The following is a 23,653-nucleotide window of genomic DNA, read 5'->3' as shown; positions in this document are numbered from 1 at the left end:
AGTGGCCTAACCAATGTCCTGTACAGCTGCAATATGATCTCCCAACTCCTGTACTCAATACTCTGACCAATAAAGGAAAGCATACCAAACGCCTTCTTCATTATCCTATCTACCTGTGACTCCACTTTCAAGGAGTTATGAACCTGTACTCCAAGGTCTCTTTGTTCAGCAACACTCCCTAGGACCTTACCATTAAGTGTATACGTCCTGCTATGATTTGCTTTCCCAAAATGTATCACCTCAAATCTGAATTAAACTCCATCTGCCACTTCTCAGCCCATTGGCCCATCTGGTCAAGATCCTGTTGTAATCTGAGGTAACCCTCTTCGCTGTCCACTGCACCTCCAGTTTTGGTGTCATCTGCAATCTTACTAACTTATGTAAATGGTAAAAAATAGTGGACCCAGCACCGATCCTTGTGGTACTCCATTGGTCACAGGCCTCTAGTCTGAAAAACAACCCTCCACCACCACTCTCTGTCTTCTACCTTTGAGTCAGTTCTATACCCAAATGGCTAGTTCTCCCTGTATTCCATGAGATCTAACCTTGCTAATCAGTCTCCCATAGGGAACCTTGTCGAACGCCTTACTGAAGTCCATATAGATCACATCTACCACTCTGCCCTCATCTACCGTCTTTGTTACTTCTTCAAAAACCTCAGTCAAGTTTGTGAGACATGATTTCCCACGCACAAAGCCATGTTGACTATCCCGAATCAGTCCTTGCCTTTCCAAATACATGTACATCCTGTCCCTCAGGATTCCCTCCAACAACTTGCCCACCACCGAGGTTAGGCTCACTGGTCTATAGTTCCCTGGCTAGTCCTTACCAGCCTTCTTAAACAGTGGCACCACTTTGGCCAACCTCCAGTCTTCCGGCACCTCACCTGTGACTATCGATGATACAAATATCTCAGCAAGAGGCCCAACTTGTTATGCAAATAGAGAGAAACTTCGGAATGCTTCAATGCAAAGGGTTCTGGGTGTCATGTATGAATCACAGAAAGCTAGTATGTGGTACAGCAGGTAATAAGGAAGACAAGTGGAATTTTGGACTTAATTGCTAAAGGAAATGAATGTAAGAATAGGGTAGCATTGCTGCAGCTGTATTGAACTTGGATGTAATTATGGTTCCCTTATTTGGGATAGGATTTGGTTGTTACTGGAAATAGTTCTGATGAGGTTCACTTGATGATTCCAGAAGTGAGGGGTTTGACTTATGAAGTGAGAATGAGCAGTTTAGGCCTGGACTTACTGAAGTCAGCTGAATATCTCTGAAGAATTTATTTTACAGGATTCTACAACCAATGAGATTTGCATATCACCATGTTTGAGAAATGGGCCTGAAGTCAGGCAACACAGGTAATATTCCTTTCATATTCTGTTTGTTTCTTCATACAATTCCAACGTACAATGTGGACTGAAACTGTAAGGAGACTAGAGAGCGAGAGGAATGACCACATCGAACAAAATGATAGGAAGGAAAACAATTGGTAAAAATAAGTGAGCGATCCAGCTGATTGTATATTTAAAGTCAGTGTTTTGAGCCAGGATTTATATTCATTCAAATCTGCAGCAAAATACATTTTGATTAAGTGTAAGAATCAATCAATCGTGAGACTAAATAACGTTATATTGTACTTATTCATTGGCTGCAAATAATGTGCTCCTCAAAGTGCCTACTTAGGTTGAGTTTGCTTTGAATGTCACCATAGATAATGAATTAATAGCCATAGAGTAATAGGGCACAGAAATGGACGCTTTGGTCCAACTCTTGCATGTCAATCATAATCCCAGACAAAACTAATCCCACCTGCTTGAGCTTGACCCAAATCCCTCCAAACATTCCTTATTCACGTTCTTATCCAAAAAACGTTGTAACTGGACCCACATCCACCACTGCCCCTGGACGTTTATTCCACATACAAGCCACTTGCTGAAACCAGGAAAGAGTTTTAGGATCCCTACAATGTAGAAACAGGCCCTTCGGCCCAACAAGTCCACACCGACCCTCCGAAGAGCAACCCACCCCACCATCCTATACTTCTCAAAGATCCATCCCACCCTGGCAATGTTTTTCTACAACCTCTACCATCGGGGACTTTGGCCCAACAAGTCCACACTGACCCTCCGAAGAGCAACCCACCCCACCATCCTATACTTCTCAAAGATCCATCCCACCCTGGCAATGTTTTTCTACAGTTGAAACTTTATTGCTGGAACAGCACAGCAGGTCAGGCAGCATCCAGGGAACAGGAGATTCGACGTTTCGGGCACAGGCCCTTCTTCGGCCTGTGCCCGAAACGTCGAATCTCCTGTTCCCTGGATGCTGCCTGACCTGCTGTGCTGTTCCAGCAATAAAGTTTCAACTTTGATCTCCAGCATCTGCAGACCTCACTTTCTCCTCGAATGTTTTTCTACAACATCTACCATCGGGGAGAAGGCTCAGAAACTTGAACACACGCACCAGCCGGTTTCGTAACGATTTCTACCCGACTGATGTTAGAATACTGAATGGACTTACAAATTCTTAACATTCACCTGTACCTGTGTTTTGCTTTTGCCACTGTTACCTATTATTTACTTATCTATGCAACTTGACTCTGTGAACTGTCTGTATTGCTCACAAGACAAAGCTTTTCATGGTGCATTAGTACACGTGACAATAAATTCAATTCAATTCAATTACCCCTGACTAATGCACCTAACCTATACATCCCTGAACACTATGGGCAATTTCACATGACCAACTCACCTGTTCTACACATCTTTAGATTGTGGGAGGAAACCAGAGCATGAGAAGGAAACCCACGCAGACATGGGGAGAACGTGCAAACTCCACACACAGTTGCCCGAGGCTGGAATCGAACCCAGGTCCCTGGTACTATGAGGCAGCAGTGCTAACCACTGAGCCACCATGCTGCTTTGAAGAAAAAAAAAGCTGCTACTCATGACCTTTTTTAAAATTTTCTCCTCTCACCTTAAAAATATACCCCCTTGTCTTGAAATTCCCCCACCCTTATCTGTGTCCCTCATGACGGTCCAGTGAAAGAATCCCAGCTTATCCAGCTTTTCTTTATACTCAACCCCTCCATTCCCAGCAACATCCTGGTAAATCTCTTCTGAACCCTCTCCAGCCTCAATAATATCCTTCCTCTTACAGGGTGACCAGAACTGGACACAGTACTCCAGAAGAAGCCCCCTGTAAAACCTCAACATGACGTTTGATTGAAATTGAGATTGATAACAATTCTATTTCAAAGGCTAAAGACAGCACATCACTCAAAGAAAAACTGTATGAAAGGATTAGAGTTGCAATTGGTTTATTTGTAAGCCAACATCTAACTAGTTTCTGAGTTGAGGTTTGCTTCCTTTTGTGCTCCCAGATATTTAAATTCATAGCAAATCTTACTATTCATTTTTCAACAGCCATGTTATTAATTATTGTAAAATAAATGCTCAAAGAATTAGGTCACACTATGCAGAAGAACCTACTTTACTCTGTTATTATTCATTTATCATTCATTTTCAAAAGACCAAGGTCTTCTGCTTTCAGCGGTGTTGTGGAATTATAACCGATAGTGCAACATAATCAGGGCTCTCTTTAGGTAACGATTCATTCTTTTCACTGTATCTAAAATAGATTAAACATCTGAACTGAAGGATGTTGCAGGCCTGTTTCTAATATATCAAAATGAAAATATCAAATATATTTTTTCCCAGCAGTATAGTGAGCTGCTTCAAGCATACTGGGCTGAAGGGCTTATGCCCGAAACGTCGATTCTCCTGCTCCTTGGATGCTGCCTGACCTGCTGCACTTTTCCAGCAACACATTTTCAGCTCTGATCTCCAGCATCTGCAGACCTCACTTTCTCTCTGAGGATCTTGCTTCAACAACATTGAAGAACAGAAGTAAAAATAAAAGCTCAATTACTAAATCTTGGAATAAGACAGGAAATAGAGATCAAATCAATCAGCAGCTTAACCCAAACAGCGAGTTAGTGTTTCAGTTAACTTTCTTTCCCTTTGCTGGGTCAGTGCTATCTTTAGTAAACCCTCTCTCCTGCTCGATTTTATTTATATGTAATCATCCTATTGTCTGTAACATTCCTTTTCAAAACACACCATTAATCTAGCACCAATTGACACTAAGTTAGCAATCTTACTCAGAAGTCACAGCACGGTAGGTGTACAATAGACACAGTAGAAGCTGTTGTTGTAATATATAGCCGACAATTTTACACTGTATCTAATCATGCCTTGACCTGACCGAATGATCCGTGCTCCATTTTCCAATGCTGATTCCTCCTAAAAAAAAAACTAAATTAGAATTGATAATCTTTTTAAACTTATGGGATAGGTTTTGAATACCAAAGGCTACTCTCCACAGTTAACCAGATTGATAGACTGGAAACTGTTCAAAGATGAAGGTTGTGAATTCTGCCTGACAGATCTATAGGCAGTCTTAAATATGACAGTGGGAACAAGCCTGTGGATCAGGGCATTGACTTAGTGGCCTGACACTTGTGTGTATTCTTACTGCAGACATGTGTAAGAAGATTAAAAATCACACAACACCAGGTTATAGTCCAATAGGTTTAATTGGAAGCACTAGCTTTCAGAGTGTTGCTCCTTCATCAAGGTGGTTGTGGAGTATATGACTAAGACACAGAATTTATAGCAAAGGTTTACAGCACGATGCAACTGAAATTATATATTGAAAAAAACCTGAGTTGTTTGTTAAGTCTCTCATCTTGTAGAATGACATGGTCATTCTAAAATCATGTGTAAGAAGAGACCTTCTTAAACTGTTGCTTTTCCCAAGGCCTGGAAAGCACTGTCACCTGTAGATTATCACAGAATGTTTGTCAAAATAAAGTCAGGAATACTCATTATGATTTTTCAATGGCTAAATCATTTATTGCCCATCCCTAGTTGCCCCTTGAGAAGGTGGGGGTGAACTGCCTTCTTAAACCACTGCAGTCCATGTGCTGTGGGTTGACCACAATGCTCTTAGAGAAGGAATTCCAGGATTTTGACTCAGGAACAGTGATATATTTCCAAGTCAGGATGGTGAGCAGCTTCAAGGGGAACTTGCAAGAGGTGGCGTTCCCATATATCTGCTGCCCTTGTCCTTCTAAATGGAAGTGGTCGTGGGGTTTGGAAGGCGCTGTCTGAGGATCTTTGGTGAATTTCTGCAGTGCATCTTGGATGGTACACACTGCTGCCGAGCATCGGTGGTGGAGGGAGTGGATGTTTGTGGATGTGGTGCCATTCAAGCGGGGACTGCTTTGTCCTGGATGGTGTTGAGCTTCTTGAGTGTTGTTGGGGCTGCACCCATCCAGGGAGTATTCCCTCACACTCCTGACTTGTGCTTTGGAGATGGTGGAAAGGCTTTGGGGAGTCAGGAGGTGGCCAGAACTGCTAACAACACTCAGTTTGTGCCTAATTAGATTTTATACAGCTGCAGCATAATCTTCTTATTCTAATATTTTAGTGTAAAGGGATTGAGCAAATTAATACAAACATTAATATGTAAATGAAAGTATTAGCCATTACTTTTGAATAGGTGCCAAGTTGCACCATACAAGGGCCTTAGTGGGTAGCTAAGTAATTTGTGACAGAAGCCAGATGGAAGAACTACTTTGAACCAGAAGAATTCAAGGAAGAAACAATTTAAGCAAAATTAATGTTCTCTGGACATATATGAACAGGGACAGGCAGTCCCTCACAGCCAAAGAGAATTAGGAGAAAGTGAGGACTGCAGATGCTGGAGATCGGAGTTGAGAGTGTGATGCCTGATTCCTAATGAAGGCCTTATGTCCAAAACATCGATCCTCCTGCTCCTCGGCTGCTGCCTGACCTACTGTGCTTTTCCAGCACCACACTCTCAACAACTGCCGAGAATTATAAGGCAGCGCAGATAGATTAAAAAATCAAGTTGTAAGTTTGCTCACTGAGCTGGTGGATTTGTTCTCAGCGAGGTAACAGCATCATCAGTGAGCCTCCGATGAAGGGCTGGTGTTCTGTCCCACTTGCTATTTTTATGTCTTGGTCTGTTGATATCACTTCTGGTTCTTTTTCTGAGAGGTTGGTAAATGGGGTCCAAATCGATGGGTTTGTTAATGGAGTTCTGGTTTGAATGCCAGGCCTCTAGTAATTCCTGTGCGTGTCTTTGTTTTACCCGTCCCTGGATGGATGTATTGTTCCAGTCGGGGAGAAAGTGAGGTCTGCAGAGGCTGGAGATCAAAGTTGAAACTTTATTGCTGGAACAGCACAGCAGGTCAGGCAGCATCCAGGGGAACAGGAGATTCGACGTTTCGGGCACAGGCCCTTCTTCCTGAAGAAGGGCCTGTGCCCGAAACGTCGAATCTCCTGTTCCCTGGATGCTGCCTGACCTGCTGTGCTGTTCCAGCAATAAAGTTTCAACTCAAGTATTGTTCCAGTCGAACTGGTGTCCCTCTTCCTCTGTGAGAATGGATACTAGTGATAGTTGGTCATGTCTTTTAATGGCTAGTTGATGCTCATGTATCCAGGTGGCTAGTTTTCTCACCGTCTGTCCAATATAATATTTGTTGCAGTCCTTGCAGGGTGTTTTGTTTATGACGTTCATTCTGCTGGTTGTTGGTACAGGGTCTTTTTAGATCCATCAGGAGCTGTTTCAGTGTGGTGGTAGGTTTGTGGGCTACCATGATGTCTAGGGGCTGGAGTATTCTGGTCGTCATCTCCCAGATGTATGGCGAGATGGCTAGAGTCTCTGCTATGACCTATTGTCATGAAAGATGTGAAAAGATTGTAAGTTTATTTCTTATATTACAGAAAAAAATCTGGAAATCATTTTCGATTTTCTGAAGAAAACGGTCATTACATTGTAAATGACTATACATGTAGAAGCAAGTAATTAAGCAGTTTGATTTATGTGTTTTCTAAATCTGCTTTGAAAAATAGATTTTATTTTACTGCTGCTTTAATGCACTTTGATGCAGTTCTGCCATCTACTGGCTTAGTGCACCATCTGCCAGTAATTCACAGTAACTCGTGACATTCATTGAATGGACAAAGTTAGAAGTAACTTCACCTCACGAAGGGCCAGCGCTCCAAAAGTTTGTGATGTCAAATAAATTTGAACTATAACCTAATGTTGTGTGACTTCTGACTTTGTCCATCCCAGTCTAACACCAGCCTCTCTGCATCACTGAATGGAGACATGATATACATGAACTTTCATTTCCTGCTTTGAAATGTATTAAAACTTTACAGTTTATAATTTGGGAGTGGATAATAGGAGTGAGGCAGAGGAGGTGGGGGGGAGGTTGTTGAGAGGTAGGTTTGAGAGGATGAAATATGAGGGAGAGAGCAAGGTGGAAGTGGGAAGTGAGTGTTGGAGAAGGAAGGAAACTAAAGAGGGTTTAACAGATTCAAGAAAGAAAAGGAATAAAGAGAGAATGGAAGAGTGAGGGCTCAGAATTGGGGGTTGGGAAATTATAGCTGGAAATGTGTTGCTGGAAAAGCGCAGCAGGTCAGGCAGCATCCAGGGAACAGGAGAATCGACGTTTCGGGCATAAGCCCTTCTTCAGAAGGTCCTGAAGAAGGGCTTATGCCCGAAACGTTGATTCTCCTGTTCCCTGGATGCTGCCTGACCTGCTGCGCTTTTCCAGCAACACATTTCCAGCTCTGATCTCCAGCATCTGCAGACCTCACTTTCTCCGGCTGGGAAATTATCCCAGACAGAATGTTTAGGAAAATTACCTCCGTTGGGGAATTGGGAAAGTACCTTTTCAATATTAATAAAAGATACTCTGTCCCAATTTTTTAAAAATTGAAAAGCTTTGATTGTTCATTTTTTTAAAGTTACCCATCCTTAAGAAATGATAGATCTGATATTTTAACAAGTGTCCTGAATTTCATTCTCCAGCACAGACAATGAGCATTAGATGCTAATTATAAACATTTACACATTTAATTGAAAACACATTGTAGGCAGATCAGATGTTGAATCAAATCTAGTGCTTATCTACAGATTTCAATATATCATATAGACAGAACGATTTGCATTAATATACTCGCTTTCAGTTCTACGTAATGTCCCAAAGATCTTCACAGCCACTGCATCACTCCTGAACTTGCTTCAGCTGTTACGAGTGAATTTTACGAATGTTCATCCTGTGAAACTCTCCATTCTTCCCATTTCATTGGGCTCTTAACATTTTATTTCCTTTTGGATGAATAGCATTCTGAATGTAGATCATTGATATTTCAAATTTAATGTTAATTTGCTATCTTTTATCAATTCTGCCTGCATCGTGCTAACATGTCCAGCATCAACTATCATTTATGTATCTAGAATGGTGGGGAAAGTCGGAGCAGTAGGGATCATTTCCCATTCAGGAAACTCTCGTCCAAATTGCAGCCGCACTGAGCACCTGCTGCCAAGTTCAGTACAACCTCAGCCGGGGCAAAGGTTATGGATCCCAGCGTGATGGAGTCAATTTACAAACAATCATTAATACAGAACTTGAGTAGAGATTTTAAAAAGACACATTTTCACAAAGGAAATTTATATATATATACGGTATGAATGGATAGTGATGACTGGTTAGCAAGTGGACTCCAATTTGTAGAATTATTGCCTTGGAGAATGCACCAGTTAATTTTCGAGTCACAGAGTCCTACAGTAGGGAGACTGGCCCTTTGGCCCAAACTGGTCCATGCTGACCAAAACAGCAGCATCGAATAGCTGGCCTCACTGTCACTCAAACCTTTTGAACTACCTTACCCTTCGTGAAAATCTGGAGGCGGCTAAGCAAATTTCAGGATGAAATGTGACAGTTTTAGGCCCGTTAATGAGTTGGTATTTTTGGTGTTTCTTGCAAATTGCCCTGGTGAAAGTAAGATGAAAATGTTCAACAAAAAGTGACTTTTTTTTCAGCAATTGCCTGACGTTAAACCAACATGCACCCTGCTCAATGTGCCTCTGATATGAAACAGAGGGATTACAGTGACCTTACACCAGCCTGGACAGCATCACCCTCTTATCTGAAGGAGATGAAAAAGCAAAATAAAACTCAATGATCAATTGTCTCCCAGACTCTGCAGAAGTACTGACTCTTCTGAGGATATTATTACAGGAACATTGGCAGTTTTCCAGTACTTTGCTCGAGGGGTCATTCTTGATGTCATAATACAGGCATTGAGAGTCAGCAAAGTATTGAACCATCACAGTTAACGGGATTGCTTTTCAAACTGATATCAATACATGTGCATGTTCCAGCAGCAGCCATTGTGTAGTAATTGAAGGAGGTTAGAAGGATTCCTGACTGATTTCCTTTATTCAACATAGTGTCATTGAGCTCATTCACTTTCATTTCTATACTGCCTTTCTAGCCTCTAGACATACTTCAAGGTTGTTTTCCAATGAAGTAAGAACTGGTATTTTTAAAATCCAATCACTGTCGTAATGTAAGCAATCATTCCTCACACGAGCATTTATTCTGTAACATTTCTGTTTAGTATGAACTCAGAACTAAATCATGCATTGCACTAACTCACTAAATGATTTGACATTTATAATCATATATTTAGTCAACATGGTTTCGTCAAGGGCAGGTCATGTCTCACAAACCTCAGGGTTTTTGGAGAAGGTGATCAAGTTTTTTGAGAAGGTGATCAAGCATGTAGATGAGGGTAGGGCAGTTGACGTAGTGTACATGGACTTCAGTAAAGCCTTTGATAAGGTTCCACATGGTAGGCTGTTGGAGAAAATGCAAAGGCATGGGATTGAGGGTGATTTAGCAGTTTGGATTAGAAACTGGCTTTCTGGAAGAAGGCAGCGAGTGGTGGTTGATGGAAAATATTCAGCCTGGAGTCCGGTTACTAGTGGTGTGCTACAAGGATCTGTTTTGGGACCATTACTGTTTGTCATTTTTATAAATAACTTAGGCCCAGACATAGGTGGATGGATTAGTAAATTTGCAGATGACACTAAAGTCGGTGGAGTAGTGGACAGTTTGAAACAATGTCACAGGTTGCAGGGGGACTTGGATAAACTGCAGAATTGGGCTGAGAGGTGGCAAATGGAGTTCAATGCATCTAAATGTGAGGTGATGCACTTTGGGAAGAATAACAGGAAAGCAGAGTACTGGGTCAATGGAAAGATTAGTGGATATGCAGAGGGATCTTGGAGTCCATGTACATAGATCCCTGAAAGTTGCCACCCAGGTTGATAGTGCTGTTAAGAAGGCATATGGTGTGTTAGGTTTTACTGGTAGAGAGATTGAGTTCTGGAGCCGTAATATCATGCTGCAACTGTACAAAACGATAGTGCGGCCTCACTTGGAATATCATGTACAGTTCTGGTTGACCCATTACAGGAAGGATGTGGAAGCATTGGAAAAGGTGCAGAGGAGATTTACCAGGATGTTGCCTGGTCTGGAGGCAAGGTCTTATGAGGAAAGGCTGAGAGACTTGGGTCTGTTCTCATTGGAGAGAAGAAGGCTAGGAGGGGATTTAATAGAGATATACAAGATGATCAGAGGATTAGATAGGGTAGACAGTGAAAGTCTTTGTCCTAGGATGATGACATCAGTTTGTATGAGAGGGCATAACTACAAATTGAGGGGTGATAGATTTAAGACAGATGTCAGAAGCAGATTCTTTACTCAGAGAGTGGTAAGGGTGTGGAATGCCCTGCCTGCCAACGTAGTTAACTCAGCCACATTAGGGTGATTTAAACAATCCTTGGATAAGCACATGGATGATGATGGGATAGTGTAGGGGGACAAGCTGAGAATAGTTCACAGGTTGGTGCAACATCGAGGGCCGAAGGGCCTATTCTGTGTGATATTGTTCTATGTTCTATGTTTACATTGATTTATCAACAGACACTTTATATAAACATATAAAATAATTATTTTCAACTTCTCTATGGTGAAAACACAGAGGCTATTAAAGTGCCAATCGCATAGTCTGAAAACAATAATGTTTATTTTGAAAAAAAAAAGCTAATTCTGAATTATTTTTCATCTGTTTCAGGTCGAAGTAAATGACAGACAATAAATTATCATGAATGACTAGGCTCCTGCTGAAGATGTATTTCAAACTACAGTTCCGAGTCAAGAGAAAGCATTATCAGGTGTGGGCACGTACACCCACAAAATAATTCACTTCTGACCAAAACTCAAGTCAAGGACTAATTTTTAGGCATTTCCAAGTCAATTATGAAATGTTACTTGGTTCTGCTTACTGACTGTTTCTTGTCCTATGCTGTACAATAACTGTATCTAATATGGAGCATCCAGTTAAAACACATATACTGAAGCAACCAATAAATTCAGTACAGTCAAGTGATTTGTTTCAGGTAAAATCCACTGTGAAACAGAAAACCATAAAACTGGACTTGTGCTGAAAGTGAATTTGATGGTAGCAACTGTTTCTCTGTAGCATATTTAAATGAGTCAGTTTTCAACTTGTACAAAAATGCCTTTTTTATGGATAATTAATTCTTAACACATTTGTAAGGTGATGTTAGCACCCCAGTATTTTGTAGTCTTGTGAATGTTACAAACATCTTATGGGCATCATCTTTTAGGCCAATCAATGGATTATAGGTTAGATGATTAAAAGAAATCTTTTATTCTTATTATTGCTGTGTTCCTCTCACTGAAGTAGTTGGAAACCTTGTTCATGTTCTTTTGTTCAGTAGAGCATGTGGCACGATTGTAATATCCACATTGATAAATCCAGTCTATTTCATTCCCCATTGTTTCACAGCCCATTGAAAATTGTCTTTATAGCCTTCACTTGGGGCACATTCACAGGCAGCATCTAAACTCCAAAGCCTAGATGTTTGGCTACACCTGAAAAAGAAGCGTGCAAGACCAGGGCTGCATGCATCTGCACACTTTGGCGCAGCAAGGAAAGGCTTCCCCCAACACCACACTCCCTGCATATCCAAGGCACGGCTCTCAGGGGAAATTCATAGTCCTGAAGAAAGGTTACACCCGAAACGTCAACATTTTGTGGGTGGCACGGTGGCACACTGGTTAGCACTGCTGCCTCATAGTGCCAGAGACCCAGGTTCAATTCCTGCCTCAGGCGACTGAGGCAGGAATGTGTGGAGTTTGCACATTCTCCCCGTGTCTGCGTGGGTTTCCTCTGGGTGCTCCAGTTTCCTCCCACAGTCCAAACTATGTGCAGGTTAGGTGAATTGGCTGAGCTAAATTCGTAGTGTTAGGTGAAGGGGTAAATGTAGGAGAATGGGGTCTGGGTGGGTTGCGCTTTGGCGGGTCGGTGTGGACTTGGGCTGAAGGGCATGTTTCCACACTGTAAGTAATCTAATCTCCACCTCCTGATGCTTGCTGTGTTCTTCCAGCCTCCTGCTTTGTCTATGTCAGGGGAGAGCTGTGCCTCTGCTTTAAAAACATTCAGATGGTGATTACAAGAACATGATACTGACATTGTTGGTGCATTAAGACAGAGAGGGATGGTCCTTGAAATTTGCTTAAATCGGTTGTTTTCTAGGAACTCTGGCAGAAACTGTTACTTGTGGTCAACAGTGCTCTTCCATTTTAATGCAGTATTCCAGTAGATTGAACCAAGACCAGGAATCAGGAAGTATACTGAGGCATGTGGAAGTTTTGTGATTGTATGTGATAATCCACTCAGTTCCCCACAGTACTTTAGCTCACCTGATCAGGCTGTGTCTGCAATTACTTCTGGGCGTGGATTACTGGCAGGAGCTATGAGTCATGCCTGAAGCCAATACCCCTTGAAGTCCAGTAACTCGCTTGAATTGGGAGCCAGGTAGAGAAAACAATAATAGTACAGGAGACTTGTACAGGATGGATGAATCGTAATGGCTGCCAACAGTATGGGTTGTAACTTGTATGATTTGCTGGCTGCGATAACAAAGAAACTGCATTTCCTGAAAATGAATCTGTTCCCTGTATTTGGGGAATGCAAGATGTTACCCTGAGCATGGAATTGAGTGACCCTGTTACAACAGTGGGTTGCACATTTTGCATTGAACTGCCATAACCTGGAACAATCCCTCGTGTAAACATTAATGACCACTGTGACCATAACTGTCGGAGGAACTGCTTTCCATGCCATGGTTGGAAGACTGAGACATGGCTACAGCAGATAACGCAACTCACTGATGCTGCCCTTGGTGAAAGACTGGCAACTTGAGGTGCTGCTGTTCAGTGATGTTGGATGAGAAGTGTCCAATAAAGATGCACTGTGTGGCTACTCTCCTACACTGTGTTCCCTTCCACATCGAAAGAATAAAATAAATTATCGCACACCATTAACACCAAGTTGTTCGCAGAAGCCAGAATCAAAACAGTAAGAAGCTTCAGCTATTAACTAGCGACACAAAAGGTCAAACCAGCATGTAACCCTCATGGAATCAATAAACCCATCAAGTAGCTCTCCAGTAAGCCCTTGATGACTACGCTATGATTTACCGGGGAGGTTCATCCCTAATGTGTAAGGTACAAACATATCATTCCATGTTCCTTAGGTATCGTCTTACATGATACAATGCAACTGAATAGCTAGGCGAGGAATTAGTTTGAAAAGGGCATTCATGTCCTAGGAATATTGTGGATATTACAGTCTAGAAACTACTTTTGGTGAAATTAGCAAACGAACAATAAATGTACAAGGGTGAGTTTCTCTGCTTATGTAACAGGGTGTGTATTAAATAAATGCCACTTATATAAACAATATTGTCTAGTCTGATTTATGGAGAATGGGAGAAAGGGACTAATTCAGGAAAAGGAAAACATTTACAAAGATTATTTAAACCATGAGTTCATCATTTTAAGGAATCAAACCCTGAACCAGTGATACATCTTTTATTGTATACAAAATTCCAAAATGATGGTGCATTTTATTCAGAATATAGAATTCAGATGAACTGAATTTCCTAGTATTGATCATTGCCTAAATTTTGCAGAGACAACAAAGGTATCCAACAGTTTAATTGAGACATATTTTTCTGGAAATGCTTTTTCCAGATAAGTTTTTTTTCCTAATGTACCTGGAAACACATCGCTAACAAAGTAGGCTAGTAACTCCTGAGGTACCCCATTCCTGACATTGCTCAAGATCAGAGAGCCTGAGACCCCTGTCCATGACTGATATCAATCCAGCAATTCCAGGATTTCATCCCTTTCTGTAATCCCAGCCATCTCTTGGCAATAGGAGAGGTGGTGAATAGATCTTCCCCAATCTCCAGATAATGAGGATTGCCTAAACTTCTCTGAAATCCAGCCCTGTGTCTACATAAGGAACTCACACTCACTGTCGGCTAGCACCTGTAATCTTGAGGCATTCTGAAAGGATCTGAAATAATACCAAGCATAGGAGGTTAATCCCAGAGAAGACCAATGCGCCTGAAGTAGTAAACTGTTGTCAGCTAAAGAAATAAGTTGTTCATGTTTTTGCAGCCTTGGTGCAGCAGGATATTGTTCAGATTCATTGGTCTTCCGTCAGCACTGGCACTGACCTCCCCAACATACAGATGGCACAGGTGTGCACTGTGCCCAAACTAAAATCTCACTTCTCTGAACCTCTGCTGGCAGAGCCCAATGCCCAACCTTTAGATTTATCTCCTTTCACTGTGCTACGTCAAAACCAAACATTGCAACTGAATGACAAACTTCTTTTTACAATTATCTATACCAATGGATTTTAGAACAGCAGGCGGAAGAGTGGTGTCAGTTATGGGCTGGAATTTAAAGGTCTTTGAAGCTGCTATGTTTCTACTGATTACAAGTTGTAGCGTTACTAATGCAGCAATTACATGTGCACTGATGGTAGTCTTTAGATATTGAATTTCTTGCATTGATCTTATGAATAAAGCACATTTTGTGTAAATTTTTTAAGAATAATCTTGTATAAATAAGCACATTCGGGTGTATTGAGTGTGTTATTGATAGAAATATAGTGTAAACAATATTTACTTAATGAGTAAGTCCAATCTCCTGGGTTTCATGTTTTAAAAAAAGTATGAATGGTAAATATTTTGTGTTGTTAAAAATGATTAAATTGTACATTGGATTACATGCCAATTGTAAGTATTCCTTCTTTTCTAAACTTTCATTTCTAAAATTAGTTTTTATGAATAGAATTTTAAGTCAGTCTACAACTAGTATGAGGTGTATTTTTTGATATAGATACACATACACACTCTCCACTTGAAAACACTGCATTAGCTGTGACCTGCTTTGGGGCATTGAGCATGTTGGACTCTATGTAAAAGATGCTATAAAACGTATGTTTCTCCCCTCTTTTTTTGTTCAATTAAAGAAAGGAACATCTTATGATCGTTCTTGTCAATAGGTCAAAATCAATGTGATAGATATTGTACAAACTGCTTACAGAATTTGAATAATTTATTTAACAAAATTCAAGACTGAAAGAATGTCATGATTTGCAGGTGCCGATGTTGGACTGGGGTGTACAAATAGATGTGTAACATTTCCAAGATCCATTGAGCATTGCCTGAAAAATATATTGTGAATGTTAGCACAAATATGATGGGTCATATGGCCTCCATCTGTATCATAACAATTCTTGATTCTGCCTTTCGACAAAGAATAACTTGCAATGATTGTGATTCTTCTGAAAAGCACAAGTCCCTCTCCTCCTAAACCTGTGCACTGCACATTAATAAAAATGTACTGAACCAAAAATCAAAAGGCCAGACCCCCACAGTTAAAAGAAAATTCAACAGGACGAGACAAAGTGAATACTTTGTACATATTCCATTGCACAGATTTCACAGGAGTCAGTCTGTTTATAAAATACTTTATTGAGATTTGTTACAAAGCTGTCAATTTCTTTCGTACCCAACAATGTAATTACATTTACTTAAAAAAGTAATTATTTTTGTCCAAAGTAATTTTCCTTATTAGGTTGAAAAAGACACTGTAATATCAATCACACTATCTTTGGGAAAAGTGGTGTCTAGCATTAGTCGCTTTACTTTCGGAGACTTACTGGAGAAGGCTGAGGATGCTACCAGAAAGGTAAAAAGGTCTCGAGCAAACTTCACCGTAGTAATACAGGTCGTTCTGTTATAATGCAAATTCACTGTAACGCGACTGACAAATTGGGGATGCTGTTTCTCTAGCGGAAACTTTTAAAACATGTGTTGGCTTTAACACAATTACATTGCCAACACTAAGTGCAGTTGTCAAACTGTGATTTTTCTATAACATGGGGCAAGCACAGGAGTGCAAACATCGCATCACAGAAGAATGGACTCATGGAAGTGTGCTGTTCCCCTCCAGTCTTTGCAAATTATTCACCATAACCTCACAAAATAAAAGCCCATCAATCAATCTCATTCTGAAAGCACGCTCAGAAGCTTACTCATCCATGGCTTGCACCACAATGAAATACTTGAGACTTGAAGTTTAGGCAACTTTAAAAAAAAAACAATATTGACACACTCTACATTTTGAAGACAGTGCATTAGCTGTGACCTACTTTGGGACATAGAGCATGCAGAAGATACTATAAAATGTATGTTTCTCCTGCCTTTATTTCATTCAATTAAGAAAGGAACATCTTATTGTCCTTATCAATAGGTCAAGAACAATGGGATAGATATTGCTTACTGAATTTGAATCATTTATTTAACAAAAACTTCAAGACTGAAAGAATATGTGAGCGAGGTCCAACCTAATGGCACAATGAGTCAAGGGCATACAGATGGTGAATCCCCTTTCTGAAGTTCAATCAGAGGCATCTCTGTTTTACATGTTCATTCACAGGACAAAGGCATCACTGGCTAGGCAGCGTTTATTGACCATCCCTAATTGACCATGGGGCAGTTAAGAGTCAATAACATTGCTGTGGGTCTGGAGTCAAGTTTAAGGATGGCAGATTTCCCTCCCTAAAGGACATTAGTGAACTAGAATTTTTTTTAAATGATAATCAACAGCAACGGTTGCCAATAAAAGCAGCTCTCTTTATTCCTGATTTTTACTGAATTCACATTTCACCATTGGCCATGCTGGGATTTGTACCTGGGTCCCCAGAACACTGGCCTGGGTTCTGGATTACTAAAACCAGTGACAGGAAGACTCACTAACAAATGGGTCTCAGAAAACCCAATAAGTCTGTCCTGACAGTGTCACCAGCTACAGAGCAACCAGCTTTGCAGCGACAGCTATAATTACCAGAATTGCTTGAATATCAGAAGTCTACCTGTCAGATCAAATCCATATTTAACCAGTAATTTTTAATTTCTAAATGATTGAATAATCGTATGCATTGAGCACTAAAATTAAAACAAAGACACAAAATTCTCCATTTGGTTTGCCAGAGCCCAACTCTAACTGAAGCGGGTGCCGTTAATTATATAAATTTGCTGGAAGCCAGAAACGTTCCCTGTGTAAACTGGCACATAGTTATAAATCAAAGCATTCTCTTCTTCCACTTCATCAGAAAAACGATGCCAATTCTTGCGAGCTGTAAAAGAAGAAAGTGATTGCATTCACGTTTTAGGGTTTCCAGCACTGGTCTTTGAGATCTGAGAGTTATGAACCAAACCTCCTTCCACTGACTCCATCTACACTTCCTGCTGCCTTGGGTAAGCAGCCAGCACAATCAAAGACCACTCCCACCCCGGCTATACTCTCTCCCACCCTCTTTCATCAGGCAGAAGATACAAACGTTTGTGTACAAGCAACGGAATCAAGAACAATTTCTTCCCTGCTCTTATCAAAATTTTGAATGAACCTCTTTAATGTTAATGTTGGTCTCTCTCTGCATTGTCTCAGTAGCTGTAACATTGTACCCTGCACTCCATTCTGTTACCCTGATGCACTTCTACAGTACAATCTACTTGTAAAGTGGGTAAGACAATACTTTACACTGTACCTTGGTACACGTGGCAATAACAATTCAAATCAATTTGATGTCCCAATTCCACTTTCGCATTTCTCTTTAGATTTGGTCATGGATGAAATCCCCAAAGTTCCGTTATGACCAGGTGAGGAGTAAAAATGACTTACCCATTTCTCCGCTCTTTATTCAATACAATTCAATCCAGCACAGGAACAGACTCTTTGTGACCTCAACAAGTTATATTTTGAAAGATAACATTTTCCAATTCACCAACTTTTACTGATGCACCATTGCAAGCATACAATCCAGGTGCATAACAGCCTGGTATGGCAACGGTTCAGCCCAGGACTGTAAGTGGCTACAGCGAGTTGTGAACTCAGCCCAGACCATCACAGAAATCAACCTTCCCTCCACTGACTCCATCTACTCTTCTTCTGCCACAGAGAGGCAACCAACATCATCAAAGACCCCTCCCACCCTGGTAATGCTCTCTTCCAACCTCTTCAGTCAGGCAGGAGACACAGAAGCTTGAACATAGTGCCAACAGATTCAAGAACAGCTTCTTCCCTGCCATTATTAGATTGATGAATGGACCTCTCCAACTTCAAATAATGTTGACCCTGCTTTGTGCACCCCCTGGGTAGTTACAATCTGTATGCCCCGCTCTGTCTAAGCACCCTATGTCCTTGTTTACTGTGATCTGCCTGTACTGCTCGCAAAACAAAACTTCTCACTGTACTTGGGTACATGTGGTGACTTTAAATCAAATGTTTGGATGTGTCTATGTTGTCTTTGTCAGAGAAACATTGAAATAGGATTCTTCTTAAGATTTAATTAAAAATGGAGTAGTACTTGGTATATTTTATCCAATCCAACAAAAATAATAAAAACACTCCAACTTTCACATGCAGAAGCTATCTTTCTAATGTTCAACGGAAGGTATTTCAAATTTGTAGACTGATATCTTGGAGGGTCACAGGTTGACCCCAGTGATTCCTCTGGATTTGACAGTGAGACAATTTAAAATGATGATGGACAATCTGTAAGAGTTCTTAAAGAAACAGTCAGCAGCTGTTGGACTGATTTGTAAAACACTGCCAGCAACATCTTTGTGGTCAAATAACACTCTGTAATTTGCCAGCTGAAGAGAGAGGGCCACACTCAAGGTGCCTGCTCATTCAGCGTCTCTCCTGATGCTTTGTAGCTTGAGAAAAAACAATTTCTTCAACAGAAAAAAGGATCACCTTGCTTACTACCTGATCCTCTTTCTTCAACTCACCAGCTACCCTTAACTTTAAAATAGCTATTTTTTTGTTCAGCAAAGGTATTCAGAGATACAGACCAAAGCTAAATAGAGAAACAGATCAGCCATGACCTCATTGGCTGGCAGACAAGGCTTGAGGGGCTGAATGGCCTACTGTGGTTCCTATATCCCTCTGTACCCAAACCTGGTTGTGGCTAATGCATTCCGGGTCCATGGTTTACGTCAGGTTGGGGCGAGACAAGTGGCTTTCTCAGCCAAAGCTCATTGTCTGGAGTAATTACACCGAGAGCTTCATCCCCATAATGCCCAGTGATTGGATGTCTAGTAAATGGGTTAGTAGGTGGTCCATTCACACTCCCTTCAAGGTGACAGGTTCTGATGGGGTTTTCCAGCTGAGTTGACTTTGTTGTTATCGATGTGCTATTTGTGATCAAATTTGTCACGTACATGTTCAGCCATTAGCTTAAAGCCACTGGCATGCTTTTTTCAGTTCTCTGAGTAGTTAGTAAGTTTGCAGATGACACCAAAATTGGAGGTATAGCAGACAGCGAAGAAAATTACCACAGAGTACAACAGGATCTTGATCAGGTGGGCATTTGTGCTGAGGAATTGCAGATGGAGTTTAATTCAAATAAATGTGAGGTGCTGCATTTTGGTAAAAAAAATCAGAGCTGGAGTTGTACACTTAATGGTAAGGTTCTAGGGAGTGTTGCTGAACAAAGAGACCTTGGAGTGCAGGTTGATAGCTCCTTGAAAGTAGAATCGCAGGTAGATAGGATAGTGAAGAAGGTGTTTGGTATGCTTCCCTTTATTGGTCAGAGTATTGAGTACAGGAGTTGGGAGGTCATGTTGCAGCTGTACAGGACATTAGTTAGGCCACTTTTGGAATATTGTGAGAGGCTGAATAGGCTGGGGCTGTTTTCCCTGGAGCATCGGAGGCTGAGGGGTGACCTTACAGAGGTTTATAAAATCATGGATAGGATAAATAGACAAGGTCTTTTCCCTGGGGTGGAGCAATCCAGAACTAGAGGGCATCAGTTTAAAGTGAGAGGGGAAAGATATAAAAGAGACCTTAGGGGCAATGTTTTGAAGCAGGGGGATGGTACATGTATGGAATGAGCTGAAAGAGGAAGTGGTGGAGGCTGGTCCAATGACAACATTCAAAAGGCATCTGGATGGGTATATGAATAAGAAGGGTCTGGAGAGATATGGGCCAAGTGCTGGCAAATTGGATTAGATTAGGTTAGGGTATCTGGTCAGCACGGATGAGTTGGAGAAAAAGGATCTGTTTCCATGCTGTACATCTCGAATGAATCTAAATGCAATGCTGTTCAGCTATTAAAAGCTAAGTCATTTTCGATGGTTCTACCAACTCATTTCAATTGCTGTAAATCATTTTGATAATATTTTCACTATGAGAAAAAGGCTAAAGCTGCTTTCTTGCATCGTCCATACCTTCATTAACAAAAAAGTTCGCCATGTACCATGCAGCCTCAACAGCGTGAGGACTATGTGGGATGTTCTTCTTTCTGCTCCACTCAAAAGGATTTTTCTCAGGGTGCCACTGAACTCCATAGATAGGGTATTTTTTTCCTGTAATACAGCAAACAAACTGACATTTCCTTTATGAATGAACATTTCTGCATAAAAAATATTCCCCATGTTTTAGATACTTTACATAAATGTTAATTGTCAAATTTCACAGGTACAAAACGCTGAAGCTACTCCCTTCAAATTTTAATTTGATATTCTATCTGGAAACATCCTCTTAAAATGACACACACTTATAACCAATGCACAAAAGTAATGGATTGGCCTACTCACAGCAGTCTGCGCATACGCTCCAGAGAGAAGTAAATACAGCAAAATGTATACAAAATTTTTAGAGACAAACTTCTAGTTGGATATTTTATATTAGTAACATAGAAGGAAACACATGAATGCATCAGCAGTGCTTTTTCTTTCCTATCTTTGGACTCTCTCATTCTTCCCTCAAACTTAACAAAACGTGTAATTCTGTTTAGCATCAGAACTATTACTTTTCTATGAGATAATTTGACAAGTTTAAATTGTTCCCTGGATAGTCATAACTCTGCTGGAAGGTACAGGTCAGCAACATTCAAAAGGCATCAGGCTTTTGCACAGCAAAATGCAGACATGGTATGTATAAACGTCAATCACAAACTACTTATTAAGAAAGGATAACATCTCAACAAATAAATTAACAATCAAGGTACAATTAAAATATTTCGATTGATGAAATAAACTCATTTAGTGGGAGAAAATATTCTCAATGTGGCACTTACAGACAAGCTATCTAACTATTTAACAACTCGATCAACTGGGGCTGCCTTTTGGCAGAGCTGTTTGAGAGGATACTGGGATTATTAGCTTTTCCTTGAGGTGTGTCACTTTGCTATACCATGAGTCATAGAGTCAGACAGATGTACAGCATGGAAACAGACCCTTTGGTGCAACTTGTCCATGCTGACCAGATATCCTAATCTAATCCCGTCCCATTTTCCAGCGCTTGCCCATACCCCTCTAAACCCTTCCTATTCATATACTCTTCTTGATGCCTTTTAAATGTTGCAATTGTACCAGCCTCCACCACTTCCTCTGGCAGCTCATTCCATATACACACCACCCTCTGCATGAAAAAGTTGCCCCTGAGGTCCCTTTTATATATTTTCCCTCTCACCCTAAACCTATGCCCTCTAGTTCTGGACTCCCCCACTCCAGGGAAAAGACCTTGTCTATTTATCCTATCCATGCCCCTCATGATTTTATAAACCTCTACAAGGTCACTACTCAGCCTCCAACGCTCCAGGGAAAACCACCCCGGCCTATTCAGCATCTCCCTATAGTTCAGCTCCTCCAACCCTGGCAACATCCTTGTAAGTGTTTTCTGAACCCTTTCAAATTTCACAACATCTTTCTGATAGGAAGGAGACCAGAATTGCATGCAATATTCCAACAGTGGCCTAACCAATGTCCTGTACAGCCACAACATGACCTCCAAACTCCTGAACTCAATACTCTGACCAATAAAGGAAAGCATACCAAACGCCATCTTCACCATGTTATCTACCTGTGACTCCACTTTCAAGGAGCTATGAACCTGCACTCCAAGGTCTCTTTGTTCAGCAACACTCCACAGGACTTTACCATTAAGTGTAAGTCCTGATCTGATTTGATTTTCCAAAATGCAGAACCTCGCATTTATCTAAACTCCATCCACCACACGTTGTAGGCACTGGATACTGAAAACATGACAACATTATGGCAATACATCTGAAGATACATGCTCCAGAGCTTGGCACACCCTGAGCCAAGTTCTTCCAGGTACAGTTATACTTGGAAGTGGACAATTGCCCAAGTATGCCCTGTACACAACAAAGCAGTGACCAAAGTGAGTGACCATAAGGCTCTACAGAAACTTATTGTGCCTCGACATAAACACTATACAGTTCAGGAGAGATTATTTCTTTCAATCCTGCTGGTTTCTCTGTACATTTGCATTTCCTTTCGCAGGGTCATAAGGGTGAGCATGATGATGAAAAATGGCTTTAAACAAGAAGAATTAAAAATGGAAAGGAAAATGTTATAGCAGTAATTAATCCTCTGAAAGAGGAATAAGAAAAAAAAAAGCAGAGCAGTTTGTGAAAATACAAATCAATGTAATTCAATCCATAGAGGACCTTATTATTACTGAATGGACACTATGAGCAGTAATCACCTTCCATCGTGGATACAAATTCGATGCCCTGGCTGTCCATATTAGTTGACAAGATTTTGTAAAAGTTTCTTAGTTTTGCATTGCTTGTAAAATTCTGAAATTGAATCAGAAAAAGATGGTAATGTAATTAAAATACAATTTTATATTCTGTATAGAAAATCCAGAAAATATACTCATCTTTCTGGAGGAAATATCCCATTTATTTTCTTCTTCCCCTCCTGTACTATACAATAATTTATAAGTCAACAGTGTGGACCTGGTTAATCAAGAAGCTACATTAATACTTCCACTGATGACTAAGGTCACCACTCTTTTGTACCATCCAGGAAGTAGTTTGTGTGTAAGGACAGTCTGCTGGTGATAACATCATCGAACGTTCACAAGATAGTATTTTATTGAAGGTGATAATCCATTTAATTAAAAGGTTGGAGCCTAGATTGCATTCAGACAAATAACCTAGACAATGCTTTTTCATAATAAATGACAACTATACCTACTCTTATAGTTATTGAATTTTACACCATCCTTGATGAGATAAATAAATCATTAGCAACTTTATGTACTTTCATAAAGACATCAAGAAAAGTGTTTATCAGAAGAATTGTAGTTGAGTGGGAAAACTTCACTTCAAAGGCATTTCCCATTTTTGCCAATGGGAATAACTACAAGGATCAGTGCTGGGCCCTCTACTTTTTGTCATTTACATAAATGATTTGGATGCGAGCATAAGAGGTACAGTTAGTAAGTTTGCAGATGACACCAAAATTGGAGGTGTAGTGGACAGCG

General features: G+C 40.6%; 2 protein-coding genes across 3 annotated transcripts in view; one reads left to right on the top strand and one right to left on the bottom strand.

Moving 5' to 3' along the window:
- The window catches only part of LOC122549455 (sodium/potassium-transporting ATPase subunit beta-1-interacting protein 3-like), a 475,134-nt gene extending 463,082 nt beyond the window's left edge, over nt 1–12,052 (top strand). For both annotated transcript variants that reach the window (XM_043689300.1, XM_043689301.1), the window contains exon 6: nt 11,031–12,052. In XM_043689300.1, the coding sequence (XP_043545235.1) occupies nt 11,031–11,044 (14 nt within the window). In that variant the 3' untranslated portion in view covers nt 11,045–12,052. The remainder of the gene's footprint in view (nt 1–11,030) is intronic.
- Nucleotides 12,053–15,801: 3,749 nt separating this feature from the next.
- Nucleotides 15,802–23,653, bottom strand: part of LOC122549453 (gamma-glutamyl hydrolase-like) — a 40,373-nt gene continuing 32,521 nt past the window's right edge. Inside the window, exons 7-9 of the mRNA XM_043689297.1 lie at nt 22,868–22,961; nt 20,584–20,721; nt 15,802–17,486 (exon numbers count right to left, since the gene is read on the bottom strand). Coding sequence (XP_043545232.1) covers nt 17,350–17,486; nt 20,584–20,721; nt 22,868–22,961 — 369 coding nt within the window. The 3' untranslated portion in view covers nt 15,802–17,349. The remainder of the gene's footprint in view (nt 17,487–20,583; nt 20,722–22,867; nt 22,962–23,653) is intronic.

This window comes from Chiloscyllium plagiosum, chromosome 4 (genome assembly GCF_004010195.1).
Source record: "Chiloscyllium plagiosum isolate BGI_BamShark_2017 chromosome 4, ASM401019v2, whole genome shotgun sequence".
Lineage (NCBI taxonomy): Eukaryota > Metazoa > Chordata > Chondrichthyes > Orectolobiformes > Hemiscylliidae > Chiloscyllium > Chiloscyllium plagiosum.
Note: the sequence above shows the minus strand (reverse complement) of the source record. Positions and strands in the feature narration are given on the sequence as shown.